This window comes from Eubalaena glacialis, chromosome 1 (genome assembly GCF_028564815.1).
Source record: "Eubalaena glacialis isolate mEubGla1 chromosome 1, mEubGla1.1.hap2.+ XY, whole genome shotgun sequence".
Taxonomy (NCBI): domain Eukaryota; kingdom Metazoa; phylum Chordata; class Mammalia; order Artiodactyla; family Balaenidae; genus Eubalaena; species Eubalaena glacialis.
In genome coordinates this window covers 112,773,599-112,797,470 of record NC_083716.1, presented here as the reverse complement: position 1 = coordinate 112,797,470, position 23,872 = coordinate 112,773,599, and the positions used below count along the sequence as shown (strand labels likewise).

The following is a 23,872-nucleotide window of genomic DNA, read 5'->3' as shown; positions in this document are numbered from 1 at the left end:
CCCAGTCAAAATTTCAATCTCTTTTACTCTTACCATATGAGATAATTTATTAAACTTTATTAAATGAGAACTTTATTTGATTAAATGAGATTAAATGGGATAATTATTATTTTTTAAAGTACATCATGAGAACTTAATACATGATAGCTACTATTGTGGTCTAAAAATTGGGTTCTAAATGAATTCTTAATTCAGAGATCCTTCGAAATGAATACACAGGAAGCTAATCTCCATTTTCTAAGGTGGGAGAGTTAGTAAAATTTGGGTTTTGTTAGGTGTAGTGAAGAATATGTATTAGCCATCTGGATACAATTCCCATGTTGTTAGCGTAAGATCATGAGAAAATCACGTAGCCTTTCAGTACCACATTCTTTGAATACAGAGGGAGGGTAACTGCTCTTTGTATAACTTCTTTTTTATGTGGTTCAAAAGTAGCTGGAAAAAGGTGTCCTTCAAGTGTAAAGACTAAGGCATTTTTGTTGGCCCAGTGACATGTGGATAAAGGTCGTTTCATGCTTTCCTTTCCCTTCCCCTACAGGTGTTCATAGTTGACCCTGCTCACGAGAGCACTGCGGAGTTGGTTAACACAGCTGAGATGTTCCTCAGTAATCATATACCACTAAGGTAACACCATTATCGATATGATGGTATATCTCATTTAGCTGAGGTTTTGTTTGTCATTCTTAACAAGTCTGGTGTTACTGAATTGTAGGATAATTAATCATGGGGATCGTTAAGGGCAGTTTTATCTTTTGCTCAGTATGAAGCTGGTATCTTTTGGGGGAGAGAATTTGATTCTCAATGAATAGAATCTTACCGTCATTGAGTTATTAATAAATAGCCTGTGTAAAAATAGCATGTGGTCTCAGCTTGCTTAGGGAATTTTCCTAAGTAAGTGTTCACATCACAAAGCCTACCTTCAGCAGAGATAAGGAGCTTTGCCAAGAACTTTTGTCAGACTGTCAAGGACTAAATGTATACACAGCTTTTTATAGATGCAAACAGACACATTTATTTCACTTGTGTTACCAAATCTGCCAACGGGGTGCTTAAATGGCTGGGGTTTCCACTGTACCTTTTCAGAACAATGTTTGAAGGTTTTACATATAAGGATTAAGATATTCCCACATTCTGAATAGTATGTGGTAATTTTACATGTTGATAAAATTTGAATTCTTAGAAAACATGAAAATAAAGAAGAAAAGAGCTCTTTAGCTAACAAATGGTCTTGTGTGTTCTATACTCAGCGCTGAGCTAAATGCTGTGCGTGGAACATAAGCCACATTTCTACCCTCTTGGACAAAATACTGTGCCTACTTTCAGTAAGATATTCAATCAAGTGCTAGGTTATGTCCTTACTAGTTCTAAGTGCTTTAGAATTTCAGGGAAAAAAAAGATTATAGACAGATATTTGGTAAGGACAAAGGTTTCATGGCAAAGTTGGATTTAAGATAGACTTTGAAGAAAATGGCGAGTTTTCATTGATGGAAAAGCAGAGATTTTGAGTTTAATGAAATTTTTAATGTAAACATGAATACCACATGGTTAGGTGGAGGATTACAGCCAGAGCTATGTTTTGATGAAAAGGGAATATAAGAACACAAAAGAAGTTGGCTCATGGTACACAGTGGGCATTAGTTAAAGATCTACTGAATTGCATTGAGGGACAGGAAGAGGGCATGGGCTCCTCAGATTGCAAAGGTAGGTGAGAGGAAGGCACTTAACTCACAGGCATGTCGTGAACAGTGGGTGGAAAGACCAAGGCAGACCAGCGGTTGTTTTCCTTTATGTGAGTTGCTGTGGTACACGGAGTTGTTGGCAGGGACCGAGGAGAGGAGGGGACAAATCTGAGAGCCTCCCTGCTGGTACTTGATGAGGGACTGGTCCTGGGAGAAACAGAAGTCTGGATTTGGGGACTTAGCTAACAGAACAACTCTGATGCCCTTTTTAAAAATTGAATACTTGGGAAAGGGAAGTACTTTGTGAGGAGATAATTAGGTTCTAGCCCTTATTTTAATTTTCATAGGAATAATATTTAGGTCATTTCTGCCTGGCGCTTACTCATTTGATTTCTGTCATAAGACGGGTTTTAAAAAGACAAAGACAATTTTTAATCTAAAAGCAAGCCCTCTCAACTACCTCATCCATGCATGCACAAATTCTACACATACCTCCTGAGAGCGTGATGTTTGATATATGTTTATCATATATGTTTAGGCTGTACTTTTTAAAAAAAATTAATAGACTTTGTATTTTTTTAGAGCAATGTTGATTAATTAACTGGTATTGCTCCATTATTATTAAATAAAGTCCATAGTTTACATTAGGGTTCATTGTTTGTGCTGTACATTTTGTGGATTTTGACAAACGAATAATGACATGTTTCCACCATTATAGTATCGTATAGCTTAGTTTCACTGCCCTAAAAATGCCCTGTGCTCCACCTGTTTGTCCCTCCCTCCCTCTCTCCCAGCTCCTGGCAACAACTGATCTTGTTACTGTCTCCATAGTTTTTGTCTTTTCCAGAATCATGATGTATGTAACATTTTCAGGTTGGCTTCTTTCACTTAGCAGTACAGTATGCTTTTAAGCTTTGTCCATGTCTTTTTGTGGCTTAATACCTCATTTCTTTTTTTTTTTTTAAACTTTGGGTTTATTTATTTATTTATGGCTGTGTTGGGTCTTCGTTTCTGTGCGAGGGCTTTCTCTAGTTGCGGCAAGCGGGGGCCACTCTTCATCGCGGAGCGCGGGCCTCTCATTATCGCGGCCTCTCTTGTTGCGGAGCACAGGCTCCAGACGCGCAGGCTCAGTAATTGTGGCTCACGGGCCTAGTTGCTCTGCGGCATGTGGGATCTTCCCAGACCAGGGCTCGAACCCGTGTCCCCTGCATTGGCAGGCAGATTCTCAACCACTGCGCCACCAGGGAAGCCCCTCATTTCTTTTTATCACTGAATAATATTCCATTATATGGATGTCCTATAGTTTTTTTAATTCATTCACCTGTTAACAACATCTTGGTTGCTTCCAGATTAGGGCAGTTATGAGTAAAGCTGCTACAAACATTTGTATGCAGGTTTTTGTATGGATATAAGTTTTCAGCACATTTGAGTAAATACTGCTAAGTGTGATTATCTTATGGTAAAAATGTGTTTAGTTTTTTGAGAAACTGCCACACTGTGTTCCAAGTGGTTGTACTGTTGTACATTCTCACCAGCAATGAATGAGGGTGCCTATAGCTCCCCATCCTCTCCAGAGTTTGGTGTTGTCAGTACTTTGGATTTTAGCCATTCTCACAGGTGTATGGCGGTATCTCATTATGGTTTTAATTTGAAATTTCCTAATGACATATGATTTTGAGCATCTTTTAATGTGCTTATTTGCCAGCTGTATGCCTTGTTCGGTGAGGTGCCTATTTAGATCTTTTGCCCATTTTTAACTGTTTTTTTTTTTTTTGATTGTTAGTTTTAAGAGTTCTTAGCATATTTTGCATATCGGTCCTTTATCAGGTATGTGTTTTGCACAGATTTTCTGCTCATCTTGGCTTGTCTTCCTTCTCTTAACAGTTTCTTTTGCAGAACAGAAGTTCTTAATTTAAATGAAGTCCAACTTACCAGTTCTTTTTGTTGTGGGTTGTGCTTTTTGGTGTTAGATCTAAGAAGTTATTGCCAAACCCAGGATCACCTAATTTTATCCTGTGTTTTTTTCTAGGAATTTTACAATTTTGTGTTTTACGTTTATGTCTGTGATCCATTTGAGTTAAAGACTGTCCTTTTTTTCATTGCTTTTGCTCTAAGATGGAGGCTAGTGGCCTGTATAATGGCCAGTGCAAGTTTTTTTGGCCAGTCTGTAGATGTGTAATGGTAGCTCTTTGTGGTTTATTCCTTTAAGTTTTAAAATGTAATAAACCTTAACTTTGGGTGTAGCTTTTTGCCTAAGGACAGTAGTAAATATTTTTATGCTTTCCATTTACCTATGATGCCCATATTGCTGGTATGAAATCTCAAAATCCACCCGCCCCCTTCTATATGTTTTCACATTCTGAGAATTTTCACTTCCCCTAATTTTTATTTAAAAACAGAACAAAATCTCCATCTAAAACTATGGCAGTGCCTTAAACGTCAGTAATGGCCTCATTTCATGATATTGAAACAGCTTGCTTTAATAGTTAAAAAGTCTAAGCCACCTTTGGGAACCTGCTTTTTTATTCTGCAAGTGATGAATGCCTTTGCCAACCATGTTTGAGTATGATGTGAACTGTTTTTCAAGAGAGGATGCCTTTCCTTTTTCAACTGGTTGCATTCTTCGAGATGTTTCTTTTTCTTCTTTTTGCCCTTCCCTTTCTCCCCCAGACTTGGTTTAATCTTTGTGGTTAATGACTCTGAAGAGGTTGATGGGATGCAGGACGCTGGAGTGGCTATTCTGAGAGCGTATAATTATGTTGCCCAAGAAGTGGATGATTATCATGCCTTCCAAACTCTGACACACGTATGTTTTTGTTCAAAATGGCAAATAATTTTTAAAAATCTAACTTACTCTAAGAAACAGTATGTGGTAAGGAGATTCTATATTTCTGGAAAGAGAAAAAGGTAAATTATTCACACAAACTTTATGCATTTTGTATTTCTGGAGTTGCCTTTATTGATACACTAATGTTAATAATTGATTGTTGTGATTTCAGCTAAGATTCCTTAGATACTAATACATTAATGTATCTTAGTTTTCTGCCTTTTGGCGATTTGAAATCACTGATTAATGCCTTTTGGTAAATGTGATGTTCTCTACTTGTTTAAAAAAAACTTTGCTTTCTTCTCTTTTAAGACCATCATGATATTTTTGTTAGGAATCAGTTTAATATTCAAGTCATAAAATTCTTATTATCTGTTTTCTCCATTTTAACTGGAAACTGAAATACCCTGATTTTTATATATATATTTTAAGATACTTGCTCAAGTTCAAACAGAGAACTCTCCTTGTTTTTTTGTTTTTTTTCTATTTTTGAGCATAAAAAGTTTACCAGTAATAGTTCTTTTGCTTACAGATTAGTGTTAATTATTGAAAAACTTATCTTTAAAGCAGTTATTTTCATGACTTTTATTTTACCCATAAACATGATTTCAGCCTGCTGTTTATTATGTTTGTTATGTTTACTGTTTAGAGATTCAGTCAGGGGCATTTTTTATTAATTGAAATGTTCATTTATTTATTTGGCCAGCTTGTATTAAAGATGCGCCCTTTGCCAGGCCCGTACCAGCTGCTAGGGATACAAAGAAGAGTAAGATTTTCCCCCGTCCTCAAACACCTTACAGTCTAGTGGGGGACGCCTCCACACAGGTGATTTGGTACAGTGTGGGAAGCACCGCTGGCTACAGCAGCAGTGGGACCTCACTCCACTAGGGATGGCCACGGGCGTTTCTGTGGAGTGGGAAGTCGTCCCAGCTGAGCGTGGAGGGAAAACAGGAGTCAGTTGAACAGTGGCTGCAAATCAGAGGTAGCGACTCCCAAGTTGTTAGTACGACTCGAGCAGACTATTGTGAGAGCAGAGTGGAGAGGGGACCGCAGTGGTCACTGAGGCCATTCGGCTGGGTAATAGGTGTCCAGAGCACAGAGGTAAACTCCAGTTAGCACCTCATCGTGATGCGTGTGTGGAGGTGGGTGTGGTGAAGGGCAGAGAAAGCGGCGGGGGTGCTAGTCGGTGAGCTGTCGCTGTGGCCTCTGTGAGAGATGGTGGCGGGACCTGAGCTAGCAGCAGCCTCTGCGGGGTGAAGTACGTTCCAGTGACGCTGCTGAGGGTAGTAAGGGTTCTTAAGTCTGCTTTTTAAAGTGTTTTCCCCTCACAGCTGTGTAGATGAAGGAAAGGATAAAAAGTTTTCATTTCTTTTTCTTTATTTTTAGTTGCAAAAGTCAAAAGAAATTATGTTCATTATTAAAACTTTTAAAAAATAATATTAAAGTGTGTTGATTAAAAAATCTGTCTCTGCCCTCCTTAATCCTGCTCCTTACAGGCAGCCACTATTAAAAGCTTGCATCCTTCCAGATGCTTAACTGTACATGTACAGACACAGTTTTGTTGTCTTGTGTCTGCCTTTTAAAAACAAGGATTATGCCATACGTAGTTTGAAACTTTTTTTTCCCCTTAAACTTCATGGACATGAGTTCTTATTTCAAGGATTACTTATAAGTATTCAGATTTTTAAAAAATTAACACATTTTTGCGTTTGGGACTTAATGTGAATATGAACTGATTGAGTCATTTTAAGAATATGTAGTTTCTAACCTAAGAAGGCATAAGGAAGTATATGGAAAAGGGAGAATTGCTAATATGGCCCATTTGCTCTTTTTAAGAGAATTAGCTATTGTTTTCATTTTTCCTCTACATTCTGAAATCTTTTGTAATAAATACTCCGAAATTTACATGTGAAAGTGTAGTTGGTTACCTGGTTTTTCTTTCTTCAGATATATAACAAAGTAAGGACTGGAGAAAAAGTTAAAGTTGAACATGTGGTCAGTGTCCTGGAGAAGAAATATCCATATGTGGAAGTGAATAGCATTTTGGGGATTGACTCTGCTTATGATCAGAATCGGAAGGTAAACATTCTCTGGCACTTCTCATTTGACTGCAACACTACACTTTCCTTATCTCTCCTTATTATTGGGGGTTGCTGTTAATAAAGGTGGTGATGGTGAAATATTTAGGTACTTAGCATTTAAAAATTTAGAAACTTGGTCACTTTTCTGTCTCTGCAAATATAGTTTATATTTCAATTTTGTGAAGATATCGTTGATTCTTAGCTGGCCTATTAACTATTCAATTGAAAAATAATTTCTCTTTATAATGCACTGGTAGTACTTGAGTGATATATGTTCTGGATAAAATCTGTTGGAAGTATATGATGTATGCTTGTCAGGTATGATGTGTGTGCCTAATGTGTGTCATGTATTTAATTGTTTAGGCTAAAGATGGAAATGCAATAGGAAATGTAATAAACAGAATGGCAAAGTCTCATAATAAGGATATAGGGAAATATTTTAAAATCTTTATTTAAAGATAATAGTGAGACATTAAATATAGTGAAGGACCTTTATTGTAAGCAGGAACAAGGTGGTCAGTTTACTGAAAACAAATGTTAAGGCAAGGAATCAAAATACATTTCTGAAACAATTTAAAACAATAAAAAAGTGTATTTATTTACCAGCTTTTTTTCATGTTTTTGAATGAAGGACAAGGCCTTTGGTTCATCTGTTTGAGATCTGAGCCATCATTTCATTAGAAACCATACTGATAATGCATTGTTTATACTTTCTCTTTTATCTGAGTACAGAATCCTAGATTTTATAATCTCCCTCTCAAGTCTTACCCACACCCAATTCAACACCAGTTGTTTTTTAGCCTTTCACTTTTTTGTTTTTCTAGTCATTCAGTTTGTTTTCGTTTCCTTCCTTCCTTCCTTCCACTTATTTTAACTTAATATAATTTTATTATGGTAACATTGATTTGTAACATTATATGTTTCATGTGTACAACATTATATTTCTACTTCTGTATCCCCTACAGCTTGCCCACCACCAAAAATTTAGTTTCCATTCATCACTGTACAGTTGATCCCGTTTACTCATTTCCCCGCCCCCAGTATCTGCTACTTTGTTACATGTTTGTTTTTGTTTGGTTTGGTTTGTTCACTTACTTTGTTTTGTTTGTTTATTAGTTTTTTATATTCCACGTGTAGGTGAAATCCTATGGTATTTGTCCTTCTCCGTCTGACTTATTTCACTAGCATAATACCCTCAAGGTCCATCCATGTTGTCACAGATGGCAAGATTTCATCTTCTTTTTATGACTGAGAAGTGTTCTATTGTGTGTATGTGTGTTTGTGTGTGTGTATGTATATCTCACATCTTCTTTATCCATTCACCTGTTGATGGACACTTGGGTTGTTTCTGTATCTTGGCTATTGTAAACAATGCCATGATGAACATAGGAGTGCATATAATTTTTTGGATTAGTGTTTTCACTTTCTTTGGATAAATAACCAGAAGTGGAATTACTGGATCATATTCTATTCTTAATTTTTTTTGAGGAATCTCCATACTGTTTTCCATAGTGGCTGTACCAATTTACATTCCAACAGTGCAAGAGGATTCTCTTTTCTCCACATACTTACCAACATTTGTTATTGTCTGTGTTTTTGATAATAGTCATTTTGGCAAGCGTGAGGTGATATCTCATGTGGTTTTGATTTGCATTTCCAAGATGAGTAGTGATGTTGAACACCTTTCACGTGCCTGTTGGCCATCTGTATGTCTTCTTTGGAAAAATGTCTATTCAGGTCCTCTGCCCATTTTTTAATCAGATTGTTTTTGTTGTTGTTGTTCTTGAGCTGTATGAGATCTTTATATATTTTGCATGTTAACCTCTTATTGGGTATATTATTTGCAAATATATTCTCTCATTGGGTAGGTTGTCTTTTCATTTTATTGTTGGTTTTCTTTGCTGTGCAGAAGCTTTTTTCATTTGATATAATTATATCTGTTTACTTACGCTTTTGTTTTCCTTGCCTGAGGAGACATATCTAGAAAGATATTGCCAAGATGGATGTCAGAGAGGATACTGCCTTTTTTTTCCCTTGGACTTTTATGGTTTCAGGTCTTACATTAAAGTTTTTAAATTCATTTTGAGTTAAATTTTGTGTATGGTGTGAGGTAGTGGTCTAGTTTCATTTTTTTTTTTTTTTTTTGCATGTGGCTGTCCGGTTTTCCCAACGCCATTTATTGAAGAGATATCATTTCTCCATTGTATGTTCTTTGCTCCTTTGTCATAAATTGTCCATATATGTTTGGTTTTATTTCTCGGCTCTCATTCTGTTCCATTGATCTATGTATCTGTTTTCCTGCCAATACCATGCTGTTTGGATTAGTATGGCTTTGTAATATAGTTTGAAGTCAGGAAATGTGATACCTCCAGCTTTGTTCTTTTTCTCAGGATTGTTTTGGTTATTCAGGGTTTTTTCTGTTTCTGTATAAATTTCAGAATTTTTGTTCTACTTCTGTGAAAAATGTCCTTGGTATTTTGATAGGCATTACATTGAATCTGTAATGTAAATTGTCTTAGGTAATATGGACATTTTATTTACTTATTTTTGGCTGCACCATGCAGGATGTGGGATCCCTGACCAGGGATCAAATCCGCACCCCTTGCAGTGGGAGTGTGGAGTCTTAGCCACTGGACCGCCAGGGAAATCCCTTTTTTTGTTGTTGTTGTGTGTGTGTGTGTGTGTGTGTGTGTGTGTGTGTTTTTAATTGGCTTTATTTATTTTTTTCTTGGCCATGAGGCATGGCTTGCAGGATCTTTGTTCCCCAACCAGTGATTGAACCAGGGCCCACAGCAGTGAAAGTACAGAGTGCTAACCACTGGACTGCCAGGGAAGTCCCATAATATGGACATTTTAACAATGTTAAATTTTCCAATCCATGAGCATGAAATATCTTTCCATTTATTTGTGTCTTCTTTGGTTTCTTTCAACAGTCTTACAGGTTTCAGGGTACGTCTTTCACCTCCCTGGTTAAATTTATCGTGATTATAAATGGGATTGTTTTCTTAATTTCTCTTTCTGCCTAGCGTATAGAAATGCAACAGATTTTTGTATATTGATTTTATATCTTGCAACTTTATTGTATTTGTTTATTACTTCCAATAATTTTTTGGTGGAGTCTTTAGGGTTTTCTGCACATAAAATCATGTCATCTGCAAACAGTAACAGTTTTACGTCTTCTTTCCAATTTGGGTGTGTTTTATTTCTTTTGCTTACCTCATTGCTCTGGCTAGGACTTTCAATACTGTGTTGAAAATGAGTGGCGAGAGTGGGCATCCTTGTCTTGTTCCTGATCTTAGAGTGATAGCTTTCAGTTTTTCACCATTGAGAATGATGTTAGCTGTGGATTTGTTGTATGTGGCCTTTATTACATTGAGGTATGTCCCTTCTATACCCACTTCACTGAGAGTTTATATCATAAATGGGTGTTGAATCTTCTCAAATGGTTTTCCTGCATCTATTGAGATGATCATGTGGTTTTTTATCATTCATTTTTTTAATGTGGTGTATCACGTTGATTGATGTGGGGATGTTGAGTCATCCTTTCATCCCTAGAATATATTTCACTTGATCATGGTGTATGATCCTTCTTTTTTTTTTTTTTGAAGATCATCTTTTTAAAAAAATTTTATTTATTTATTTTTGGCTGCCTTGGCTCGTCGTTGCTGTGTGCGGCCTTTCTCTAGCTGTGGCGAGCAGGGGCTACTCTTCATCGCGGTGCATGGGCTTCTCATTGCGGTGGCTTCTCTTGTTGTGGAGCATGGGCTCCAGGCGCGCAGGCTTCAGTAGTTGTGGCATACAGGCTCAGCAGTTGTGGTTCATGGGCTCTAGAGCGTGGGCTCAATAGTTGTGGTGAACAGGCTTAGTTGCTCCGCAGCATGTGGGATCTTCCCGGACCAGGGCTCCAACTCGTGTCCCCTGCAATGGCAGGTGGATTCTTTCCTTTTTTTTTTTTTTTGATGTGGACCATTTTTAAAGTCTTTATTGAATTTGTTACAATATTGCTTCTGTTTTGGTTTTTTGGCCACAAGGCACATGTGGAATCTTAGATCCCTGACCAGGGATCGAACCCACACCCCCTGTATTGGAAGGTGAAGTCTTAACCACTGGACCACCAGGGAAGTCCCTGTATGATCCTTTTGATGTATTGTTGAATTCAGTTTGCTAATATTTTGTTGGGGATTTTTGCATCTGTGTTCATCAGAGATATTGGCCTGTAATTTTCTTTTTTGTGTGTTGTCTTTGTTTGGTTTTGTTATTAGGGTAACTCTGGCCACATAAAATATGTTCTGTTTGCTTCAGTTTTTTGGAAGAGTTTGAGAAGGACTGGTTTTAATTCCTCTTTAAATGTTTTGTAGCACTCACTAAGGAAACCATGTGGTCCTAGGGTTTTCTTTGTTGGGAGGATATTCATTACTGATTCAAACTCCTTACTTATTATTGGTCTGTCCAGATTTTCTATTTCTTCATGATTCAGTCTTGGTAGGTTTTATGTTTCTAGGAATTTATCCATTTCTTCTAGGTTATCCCGGAAGATATGTATTATGTATATATAATATACATCTTTTTAAAAAAAATTTATTTACAGTTTTTAAAAAAATAAATTCATTTATTTATTTTTGGCTGCATTGGGTCTTTGTTGCTGCCCATGGCTTTCACTAGTTGGCGGTGAGCAGGGGCTACTCTTCTTCGCGGTGTGCGGGCTTCTCACTTCGGTGGCATCTCTTGTTGCAGAGCAAAGGCTCTAGGCGCGTGGGCTTCAGTAGTTGTGGCACACGGGCTCAGTAGTTGTGGCTCGCGGGCTCTAGAGCGCAGGCTCAGTAGTTGTGGCACACGGGCTTAGTTGCTCCACGGCATGTGGGATCCTCCTCGACCAGGGCTTGAACCCGTGTCCCCTGAATTGGCAGGTGGATTCTTAACCACTGCGCTACGAGGGAAGTCTCCATAATATACATCTTAATCCTCTATCTGTATCTTGTCCCTCCCCCCTTCACTCTCCCCACGGGTAACCACTAATTTGTTCTCTATATCTGTGAGTTTGTTTTTTGTTGTTGTTGTTATATTCACTAGTTTGCTGTATTTTATAGATTCCACATGTAAGTGAAATCATACAGGATTTGTCTTTCTCTGTCTGACTTATTTCACTTGGCATAATGCCCTCCAACTCCATCCATGTTGTTGCAAATGGCAAAATTTCATTCTTTTTTATGGCTGAATCCATTGTGTATGTAAACTACATCTTCTTTATCCATTCATCTCTTGATGGACACTTAGGTTGCTTCCATATCTTTGTTTTTATTTTATTTTTTTTAACATCTTTATTGGAGTATAATTGCTTTGCAGTGTTGTGTTAGTTTCTGCCGTATAACAAAGTGAATCAGCTATACATATACATATATCCCCATATCCCCTCCCTCTTGCGTCTCCCTCCCACCCTCCCTATCCCACCCCTCTAGGTGGACACAAAGCACTGAGCTGATCTCCCTGTGCTATGCAGCTGCTTCCCACTAGCTATCTATTTTACATTTGGTAGTGTATATATGTCAGTGCTACTCTTTCACTTCATCCCAGCTTACCCTTCTCCCTCCCCATGTCCTCAAGTCCATTCTCTACCTCTGTGTCTTTATTCCTGTCCTGCCCCTAGGTTCATCAGAACCATTTTTTTTTTTTAGATTCCATATATATGTGTTAGCATATGGTATTTGTTTTTCTCTTTCTGACTTAACTTCACTCTGTATGACAGACTCTAGGTCCATCCACGTCACTACAGATAACTCAATTTCATTTCTTTTTATGACTGACTGATATTCCATTGTATATATGTGCCGCATCTTCTTTATCCATTCATCTGTCGATGGACACTTAGGTTGCTTCCATGTCCTGGCTATTGTAAGTAGTGCTGCACTGAACATGGTGGTATGTGTCTCTTTTTGAATTATGGTCTTCTGCTTCCATATCTTTAATTCCCCTATTAACATTGTATAGTTGTCTTTTTCTCCCTTGAGATCTGTTAGTATTCGTTTCATATATTTAGGTGTTCTGATGTTGGGTGCATATATATTTAGAATTGTTAAATCTTCTCAATGAATTGACCCCATTATCATTATATAATGACCTTTTTATCTCTTGTTATAATTTTTGGCTTAAACTCTGTTTTGTCTGATAGAAATATAGCTACCCCTTCTCTCTTCTGGTTTCCACTTATGTAAGTGGATCTTTTTCTATCCCTTCACTTTGAGTCTGTTTGTGTCCTTAAAGCTGCAAGGAACTGTAGGCTCATATAGTTGGGTCTTACTTTTTAATCCATCCAGCATTCTATGCCTTTTGATTGGGGAATTTAATACAGGAACATTTAGAGTAGTTATTGATAGGTAAGGGACATAGTAATGCCATTTTATTAGTTATTTGAGGCTGATTTATATTTCCCTTGTTCCTTTTTTCCTCTCTTGCTGCCTGCCTTTGTGAACTGATGATTTTCCATAATGGTATGCTTTGGTTCCTTTCTCTTTATCTTTTGTGAATCTACTGTAGATTTTTGTTTTGTGGTTACTATGAGTCTTACATAAAATATTTTATAGATAAAACAATCTCTTTTATGTTGATGACTTAACTTTGATCAAATATAAAAACTACCCTTTTATTCCCTCCCCTTTTTTGTTTTGGACATCACAGTTTAACTCTTTATATTGTGTATTCAATAACAAATTATTATATCTATAGTTACTTTTAGTACTCTTGTCTTTTTTTTTTGCTTTTCATCAGCATATTCTTTATATTGAAAAACAGCAAGATGGAGTTTTCTGCATGAACAGCATCATCATTAGAGGGCAATTCAGGCAACTGTCATCCATCCCACATTCCCTTTGAGCATGGAGGGCATTGCTTCAAAATTCATGGTTGAGGGCCCTCTCTTGCTTCATTTGAATACTCTTGTCTTTTAACCTTTATAGAGTTAAGTGGTTAATACACCATCATATTACAGTGTTAAGGTATTCTGAATTTGACTATATACTTACTTTTACTAGTGTGTTGTATGTTTTCATACGTTTTCATGTTACTAATTAATGCCCGTTCATTTCAACTTGAAGGACTCCTTTCAGCATTTCTTGTAAGGCAGGTTTGGTGATGATGAACTCTGTAGCTTTTGTTTGTCTGGGAATGTCTTTATTTCTCCTCCATTTCTAGATGATAACTTTGCCAGGTAGAGTATTCTTGGTTGGCAGTTTTTTCTTTTAGCAGTTTGAATATATCATCCCACTCACTCCTTGCCTGCAACTTTTTTACTGAGACGTCTACTGTTAGCCTTCCCTGGTAAGTTACAAGCTTCTTCTTCTCTTGCTGCTCTTAAGAGTGTCTGTTTTTGACTTTTGATAGTTTTATTATAATGTGTCTTGGAGAGGTGCTCTTTAAATTTATTTTCTTTGGCGACCTATGATCTTCGGGAACTTGGATATCCAAATCTCTCTCCAGATTTGGGAAGTTCTTATCCATTATTTCTTTAAATAAGCTTTCTGCTCCCTTCTCTATCTCATCTTCTCTGGAGCTCCAGTAATTTGAAAATTATCCATATACCATTTCTTTAATTCTTCGGTTGCTGTTGTTATTATTGTTGTCCTCTGACTGGATAATTGCAAAGTTCCTGTCTTCTAACTTGTAGATTTTTTCTTTTGCTTGATTTCACTCTGATGTTAATGCAATATCATTTTTAAAATTTCATTCATTATATTCTTCAGCTCCAGAATTTCTGTTTGGTTCTTTTTTATGCTCTCTCTCTTTGTTAAAATTCTGATTTTGTTTGTGTATTGTTTTCTTGATTTTGTTGAATTGTCCTTCTGTGTCTTCTTGTAGCTCATTGAGTCTCCCAAAAACAGTTATTTTGAATTCTTCATTGGGTAAATTGCAGATCTCCATGTCTTCAGGATTGGTTACTGGAAGATTATTGCGATCCTTAGGTGGTGTTATGCTTTCTTGATTTTTCATGTTCCTTGCAATTTTAAGTTGCTACCAGAAGTGACTGGTAGCAGTCGCTTCTACCAGTCTCTACTCTCTGCTTTGGGAGAGAAATACCTTCCATTTCAGCCCTGCTAGGAATTTCGAGGTGTTCTCAGGATGTCTGTGGGCACACCTGCTCCATGCTGTTGTTCCCTCTTGTGCAGAATTCTGAAGCTTGTTTAACTCCTCTTGATTCTACATTGCCCCCAGGCTGGGTGCTGACAGGCCACCTCCTTTTTGTTTTCCCCAAAGTGGCACTAAAGCTCAAGTTTTTTGTCTCTTTCTGGCCTCCTGATGTGGACTGGCTTTCTGTACGTCCTCACCGTCCATCTGGCAGAGCTCACTCTTGCTGCTCTTGTCAGGACTGTGCACTGGGAGCCAGCCACAGGGTGTGGGTATATGGGGGTAGGGTGTGTGCAGAGCACTGCGGGGTGCCCATGAGCCATCTGGGGGCATCTGTGGATGAGGTGTCCTGGGTGTCTCATAGGTGGGCTTCTTGATGCAGTAAGTAGGATCTGCCTTCCTTAAATGCCCTATGAGAGCACTGTCTGCTGCCCTCCCAGCCTCTTCCCACATGGTGATGCCACTCACAAATCAATATTCTGGATGGACCGGGAGAGAATTGAGCCTCTTTGGCAGCATCCCACATAGCTGGGGAAGTTGAGTGCTCAACCCTTGCTCTTATGTCCCTTGTAGGAGAAATCATAGACTCAGAAGATCTCTTGTGGCCCTAAGCTGTACTGCCTTGGGAGAGGGGTGATGTGAATAAAGTCAGACTGTTTCTCTTACCCCCTCCAGTGTGTCCAAATTCATATTTTTTTGCTCCAGTGGTGTCCTGGAACTTCTTGCTGGAAACCTGGACTTCACAGAGGCTGTCTTGTCTATGGGTAATTGATTAAGATAGTTTTTCCCAGGGGTTCCCTGGAGCCAGCTCATGCGTCAATGCGGAGCCCACAGCCAGGGTCAAAGTCCGTCTGCATGTTACCTGCTGCACGGGTGGGCAACACTTCTCCCGGGCCACTTGGCATATGGTGCTGGATTCCAAAGCTCCCACAAAGACCCTTTTGTCCGTGGATAGATGCCAAGTTGTTGTTTTTCTGTGGGGGAGACACTAATGAGGGAAGTCTTATTCAGCCATGATACTGACATCACTCCTGCCTCAGTGTTAAATCTCCTTGGTTTAAGGTTTGGAGTTGAAGCTGGTCATGAGAGCTACTCAGTTTAGACTGAACATGTTTCCATTATTGTATTGCAACCTTCTGTTCAGTCACTTACCTTCTTTTTTTTTTTTTTTAAATAAAATAATATTGATATGGGCACCTAGTGATTTTTCACATTTTCACAAACAGCCTGAGTAGTACTCTGTAGAAAAAGAAAGGTGAAATAAAAGGAAAGACGGGCCACTTCGGGAGTATTTGAGAAAATTAATGGAATTTTCTTATATTTCAGTTTTGGAAAATGTTTAACTCTGGTTTTCTATCATCCTATTGAAGAAAAAGTACATGTTGCCTTTTTTATTGTGGATGATTGCTATATCAAAAGGATTTGCTTGAAAAACATTGACTATAGTGGACAAATTGGGGAAAAGGGTATTTTTACACGTTGTCTTTTATGCACTGAAATCTTGATTTTGCTGAAGAATCAAGTGGGAGTATCACAGACCTAGCTCCTCAATAGTTTCCCAGATTTGGCCATTTTCCTCATCTCTACTGTTTAGAGGCCCTTCCCATATAAACAGATCGTAATTACCTAGCTATTTAAGTAGGCATATACTCTCAAGGATGTTGTGAGATTCCCAGAGGTCCTAAGAATCTAATGATCAGTAAGATTTTTTAAGTTGCAGGAGCTGTACCCCTCATATGAAAAAGCTCAAGAAAAATAGATTTTTTTGAAAAGGAGGAATGACTGCATTTTTTTTTTTTGATTAATTTATTTTTGGCTGTGTTGGGTCTTCGTTGCTGCGCACAGGCTTTCTCTAGTTGCGGTGAGCGGGGGCTACTCTTCGTTGCGGTGCGCGGGCTTCTCATTGCGGTGGCTTCTCTTGTTGTGGAGCGTGGGCTCTAGGCATACGGGCTTCAGTAGTTGTGGCACACGGGCTCAGTAGTTGTGGCTCGCGGGTTCTAGAGTGCAGGCTCAGTAGTTGTGGCGCATGGGCTTAGTTGCTCCGTGACATGTGGGATCTTCCAAGACCAGGGATCGAACCCGTGTCGCCTGCATTGGCAGGCAGATTCTTATCCACTGCACCACCAGGGAAGCCCGAGTGCCTTTTTTTTTTTTTTAAAGGAGGAATGAGTGAGGTTAGCAAATGTTATTACACTTAGGAATATCTGTACCTTTTGTATAAATCTGAAGCTGTGTTATCTTCTATGCCTGGTATTTGAAAGAAGTAATCATTTCTAAAACTACGTAGTACAATTAAAGTAGATCTTTTGAACTGAAGAGAATATAGTCTGATAGGTGCATATTTATATGTTTCAAAGCCAAAGTAAGAAAAGTTCTAACTTATTCGTGCAAACATTTTACATTTGGCATATTAACTCTGAGTCTTTATTAATCTCAGTTATCATTTATGAATGGCTCATTTGTGACTTTGTAGTCAGTGTTTCAAAATTATGTGTAATTAACATTTTTAGTGATCAGTTGGTAGAAATTCTCACATGTAATTTTTAAGCATGACTCTGATAATTGGCCTGCATTCTGTTAATTTTTAGTCTGATAATCTATTTGCAAGTTGCAAAAATGGAACGTTTATAGTCAAAACATCTCCCTCCCACTCTTGCCTTTTACTCAGTTGCCACGTTCAGAGAAAACCAATGTTACTTACTTCTTATTGTCACTGAGAGTTATAATGTGGATTTTGTTTTGTTTTCCTGGGGTATTGATTTTCAAAGCTCAAAGTATATTAAAATTGAGTTTTTGTGAACTCCTTTGAGATAGGTGAGATGTCAAAGAACAGAATTAATGTAACAGTTTTGGGAGTGTACATTTTAGAAGTTTTAACCATGATATACAGAGATGGCAGAAATCAACCTGGAAGGCCTTTCTCATTGTGCCATGTTAGTCCATCAGATAAGTCTGTACTATCAGTTATCACTGTGGCTAGATCTGAAACTAAGCTGATGACTGGTATTAGTTACCGAATTGAGGTACTTTTCTATTTGTGCTATCTAAAAAGGCTATATATTTTAAAATTCTGCTATTTTCAGAAGATAGCAGTTACAAGATGTTTAACAAGAATGCTTTAAGGACCTTTTTTTTATATCTTGGGTAGTAATATAGTTTTTACTCTAAAATCTTAGTCTTGGGTGTGTGGTTGATATCTGGGGGAATGCACCTATGTCGATTGTTGGAAAAGTCTCAGATATATATGTTCGCCTGGTACTTCCCTGCCAAGGAACCTCTTTTGTCCTGGAGAAGGCAAAAGATTGAGCTTAGTACATTACAGAGCAATTTCTGAGCACTGTTTTCCCACCAACCTTGTTTTGTTTTCTGTAGGTGTAACTTCTTGTTTAGTGATATGGACCCTTTAAAATTTAGAATTGGGTGTAAATATTTCATCTCAAGTTATCTGCCAGGAGCACTAAGAGTTTATGACAGTCTATGGTTGTGCTGCGCATTATGGTAGCCTCTGGCCACATGAGCTTTTAAAATGGAAGTTAATTAATTTCATGTGCTCAGTAGCTACATGTGGTTAGTGGTTACTGCATTGGACAGTGAAGATAGAATATCTCCATCATTGCAGAAAAGTCTGTTGTATAGTCTGGGCTGTAGTATATGTAATTCAGGTCTGGTAGCCTGGGCTGCTTAAAATTACCCTCATCCCCATCTGCAACCACTTCCTGATTTATAAGGTTTTGTGGTTTTATTAAAACTCAGTAATTTAAACTCAGATTTACCTAGTAGGATATTAACTATGATGTTCTTCATATATTTTTTAAATTAATTTTTATTGGAGTGTAGTTGATTTACAATGTTGTGTTAGTTCTTTATATATTTTTAAAAGAATTTTTCTTTAGTTATTTCTTGGTTTCCATATTTCTGTTGTTGTTTTTTTCTTTTTAGAACATGTATGTGTGAAAAATATGCTTTGCTCCATTTGTCTCAGGAAGGACAAAAATATGCTGTTTGTGGTCCCATGTGTTTCAGGAAGCAAGAGGCTACTATGAGCAGACTGGAGTTGGTCCACTGCCTGTTGTCCTGTTCAATGGAATGCCCTTTGAAAAGGAGCAGCTAGACCCTGATGAGTTGGAAACCGTCACAATGCACAAAATCCTGGAGGCTACAACCTTCTTTCAAAGAGCAGTGTACTTGGTAAGTAGTGTCTCAAGGCGGATTTTGAAAGAGAATATGGTTTGCTTACGTTTTTGTAGTCTCTGTAGTAGGCAATAAAGTTTTCTGTACACCACTCATAATTGATGTGCAGACTCCCAGCAGGTTCTGCTGTAGTGAAAATGTCCCTGAGACTTTCTGTACATTGTTTTTGAAATAACTAATTTTATTGGCTTCAAGATTAAATTTTATTTTAAAAATTCTTAAGAATTTAGCCATTCTAAGAGACACTTGTTCTACTTGTAAGGAATTGTGATTCAGAAAAATTCAAATATTTTATATATATATATAGTTATTGTTGAGATATAACTTATATGACGTAAAACTCAGCCTTTTAAGGTGGACTCTGCAGTGGGTTTTAGTGTGTACACAGAATTATGCAACTATCACCACTGTCTAATATCAGAGCATTATCCTCACCCCTAAAATAAACCTGGCACCCAGCAGCAATCACTCCCCATTTTCCCCTACCCCACCCCCTGGCACCCATGAATCTGTTTTCAGTCTCTATGGATTTGCCTGTTTGGGACATTTTATATAAAGGGATTCATATAATATATGGTATTTTGTGACTGATTTCTTTTACTTAGCATAATGTTTTCAAGGTTTATCCTTGTTGGAGCATGTGTCAGTACTTCATTCCTTTTTATGGCCAAATAATAGTTCCTCCAATGGATATACCACAGTTTGTTTATCCATTCATATTTAGGTTATTGCCACTTTTTTGGCTACTATGAATAATGCTGCTGCTATAAGCAATCATGTAAAAGTTTTAATATAGACATATGTTCTCAGTTGTCTTGGGTATATACCTAGGAGTGGAATTGCCTGCTCATGTAGGTATTCTATTTTTAATAGTAATTCCATTTTTAACAGAATTGCCAGACTGTTTTCCAAACCACCTGTGCCCTTATACATTCCTCTCAGCAATGTATGCAGGTTCCATTGTCTATAAATTCTAGCCAATTCTTGGTATTGTCTGTCTCTTCGATTATAGCCTAGTGGGTGTGAAGTGGTATCTCACTGTGGTTTTGATTTGCATTACTCAACCATGAATGATGTTGAGCATTGTTTCCTATGCTTATTGACCATTTATTTCTCTTTGGAGAAGTGTCTATTCAGATTATTTGCCTGTGTTTAATTGGGTTATTTGTTTTATTACTGTTGAGTTATAAGAGTTCTTTGTATATTCTAGACATGAATTCCATATTATTTATGATTTTCAAATATTTTCTCTCATTTTCTGGTTTGTCTTTTTACTTTCTTGGTAGTGTCTTTTAAAGCACAAATGTTTTAAATTTTGATTAAGTTCAATTTACTTTTTTTTTGTTGTCGTTGCTTGTATTATTTGTATCAGATGTAAGAAACTCTTGCTTAATCCTAGGTCATGAAGATTTCTGTGTTTTCTTCTGAGTATTTTATCGTTTTTTCTCTTAACATTTAGTTCTTTGATCCATCTTCAGTTAATTTTTGTATATGGAGTGAGGTAGGATTCCAACTCTTTTTCCCTGTTCAATTTGAGACATGCAACTTGGGTATCTTTTTGAATATTCAGTTGCCCCAGCACCATTTATTGAAAAGAGTAGTCTTTCCCCATTAAATTGTTATGGTACCGTTGTCAAAAATAAATTGCCCACTAATGTATAGGTTTATTTTTGGACTGTCTCTTGTTTTACATTAACCTGTATATCTTTTTCTATGTAAGGACCTCACAGTCTTGATTATTGTCATAATCAAGTGTGAGTTTTCCAACTTTGAGCTTTTCTTTTTTAAGAATGTTTGGCTCTTCTGTGAATATTAATTACATAAACATATATGAATATGAAATATATAAATGTACAGTGAAGCAGTCATTATGATAGCAAAGAATTAGAAATAATTTAAATATCCAACAATATGATGGAGCACAATGTAGCCATTAAAAAGATGTTAACTAAGAATATCTAAAGATATGTTTATAACATGTTGCCAAGTTCTGGCAAGTGGATTATAAAGTAGTGTGGCCAGGCTGATCCTGTTACTGTGTATATGTGAGTGTGTCTGGGTAGGTGTGTTCATATGTAAGTATGTCTGTATGTGTATATGTGTATGTCTGTGTGTGTGTTAGGCTGGAAATAAATACCTCAAATGAGAAGCTTTTTCATGAACAGCATGGCGAGATTATGGATGATTGTTTTTCTTTGGGCTCTTCTGTATTATATTTTCATCAATGAATATGTATTGTATTGCTAATATGAAATAAAAAAGTTTTTAAAAAAGCACTAGCCTGTTTACCACCTCACAGATGGGAAACTGCTCAAGCACAGAGAAAAACAGTTGATTTAAAGTTTGAAGATTAAAATGAATATTTTTAAAAAGTCACATTTGAGTTCAAAGAGGGAGCTACAGACAAGATAATTATGTGCCCTTGTGGTTTCAAAACTCATTGTGTAGTTTTAAATAAACATCACAAATTTCAACTCACTCTTTGCTAAAATGAATGTTTTTAGAAAGGAGCTCTTCTGATTCCAAATCCCATTGATTTAAATGAACACCTCCGCTTTTTAGTCTCCTCTTTCCACCGGGCTCTTCTCTGTGGTCAGACAGCCCCATCTGCCATTTTGCATCAGCTCGGCTTACAGACAGTTGTCTATAAAATTTGTAAAATCCCTAGTGAAATTTGATTAACTGAAACCTTAATTAATCAGACATGTGGGGCTTTGTTTTTTAGAAGAAAGATCAAGGAAAAAGAAAATAAAATATTAGGGGCTTAAAACCAACAAAAAGCCTGTAAAGCTCAGCTTTGCATGTGTGCTTTGTGCTTGTTCCACTTTCAGACGAATCGTAAAAATCCAAGCAAAAAGAAACCCAAAAAAGCAAATAAAAGAAAATTAACATAGCCCACAGTCTCTTAGATTTAGCCACCATTTGTGATTCTGTACATGTTGACAGTCTTTAATGCGTACACAAAACGCATGCACACGCACACAAGCGTGTACGTACACACTCATACATCTGGTAGTAAGGTGATGGCTGGGGATGCTCCCTTCCTCGTGGAAGTTTGTAACTGGAATGTTAATATTTGCAATGTGTTGACAATTTTTAGTTTGTGGAGGTGGAGACATCATTTCTCCTTTGGAGCAGACTTCTAATGTTTTTAGAAAAAGTCCCAGTCTGGGCTCTTTAGTTACAAAAATATAAAGGACTTAGCTAGGATACTGAGAGAAAATGTCAAGCTCACCATAAATATGACCGTGGCTGTATAGTGTGACATGGCTACTAATGAAAACAAGGCTATTCTTTAGCCTGAGTATGCCCTTAATGCAATGGAGAAATGATTTTTATCTAAATGAAAGTTTGGGTTGGACTGTTGGTGTTCCTTTAAAAAAATAAAAAAAAAAGGTTTGGCTCTTCTGTGTCCCTTTCAATTCCATAAGAATCTTAAGATCAGCTTGTCAGTTTCTGCAAAAAAGGGGCCATTGGAATTTTGATAGGAATTGTGTTGAATCTGTTGATCAATTTGGGGACTATTGACATCTTAATAATATTGAATCTTCTAACCCATGAACACAGGATGTTTCCCCATTTATTTAGGTCTTGTTACTTTCTTTTAATGATGTTTTATCGTTTTCAGTGAAGAAGTCTTACACTTCTTTTGTTAAATTTATTCCTTAGTATTTTATATTTTACTCTTTTTGATGCTGTTGTAAATGTAGTTGTTTCCTTAATTTAATTTTTGGATAGTTCATTGATAGTGAATAGAAATGCAATGGATTTTTATATATTGATCTCATATGCTGTAACCATGTTGACATTGTTTATTAGCTCTAAGAGTTTTTTTGTGGATTCTTTAACATTTTCTGTATAGAAAATACTGTCATCTTTCAGATGACAAGGACATGTCTAGGTGTGGAACTCTTGAGTTTTTCTTACTTATAGTACTTTACATTTCTTTCTTGCTTATTTGTTTTTTACAACAAACTACAGTATTTCCACTCCCTTAGTTTTCCACTTTTCAAGACGTCAAAATATGACTCACTATACAGATGTTTCAGGGGCCCAAACCAATGTATAGGCAAAGAAAATCTCAGTACACTTGAGGATTCTCAGTAGCTTGAGAGGGAAATCAAGGTCTGGCACCTTTATAAGTGATGATTATTAAGACAGAGCTAATGGAAAGACTCAAATGATTTGTCAGTTTTGCTCAATGTATTTAATTATTAAAAAATTCCCATGATTATTAAATCATCATAAAAAATAAAATTAAAAAATCTCCCTCTGTATATAGCCATTCATCTACCTACCTTCCAATAATAGGTAATTGCTGTTTTACGTTTCCTCTGAATTCTTCCAAAACATTTTTGTATCTGTATGCTAACAATGAATATTTACTCCTTCCCAACCTTTATTCAAAAGTGGTAGCAAATTACGTAACTATTCTATACCTTGGTTTTTTTCACTTAACAAAATGCATGTTATGAGTCTTTCTAATTCAGTGCATAGCGTATTCTCAGTTTTTGAAGACAGCTGTGTAGTATTCCATCACATAAGTGGGTCTCAATAAGAAGGAACAATTTTACCCCACTTGGCGGCACATTTGTCAATGTCCGGAGACATTTTTGGTTGTCATAACTGGGGGAAGGGAGGGGTGCTACTGGCATCTAGTGGGCAGGAATCAGGGATGCTGCTAAACCTCTTAAATGCTCAGGTCAGTCCCTCCCCCTTCCAAAGAAGCAGGACAGCAACTCCCTTTCCAAAGAGTTATCTAGTCCAAAATGTCAATAGTGCTGAGATTGAAAAACATACATTATATGGATATACCCTCATTACATTTCTTAGATATGTAAATTAACGTTTTCCATCAAATCTGGGAACTTTTTACCCTGTATTTCTTCTAACAGTCTTTTGGCCTGTAGTGACTTCTGATACCACACTACTCAGAGTTAGGCCATAGTCCTAACAGATTAAGGACATAATTCTCCACA

At 37.1% G+C, this 23,872-nt stretch overlaps 1 protein-coding gene across 1 annotated transcript in view; it reads left to right on the top strand.

Annotated features, from left to right (window-relative positions):
* Window positions 1-23,872, top strand: part of UGGT1 (UDP-glucose glycoprotein glucosyltransferase 1) — a 106,550-nt gene that overhangs the window by 32,721 nt on the left and 49,957 nt on the right. Inside the window, exons 15-18 of the mRNA XM_061183001.1 lie at window positions 539-624; window positions 4,350-4,485; window positions 6,454-6,585; window positions 18,726-18,890. Of these exons, the coding sequence (XP_061038984.1) occupies window positions 539-624; window positions 4,350-4,485; window positions 6,454-6,585; window positions 18,726-18,890 (519 nt within the window). The remainder of the gene's footprint in view (window positions 1-538; window positions 625-4,349; window positions 4,486-6,453; window positions 6,586-18,725; window positions 18,891-23,872) is intronic.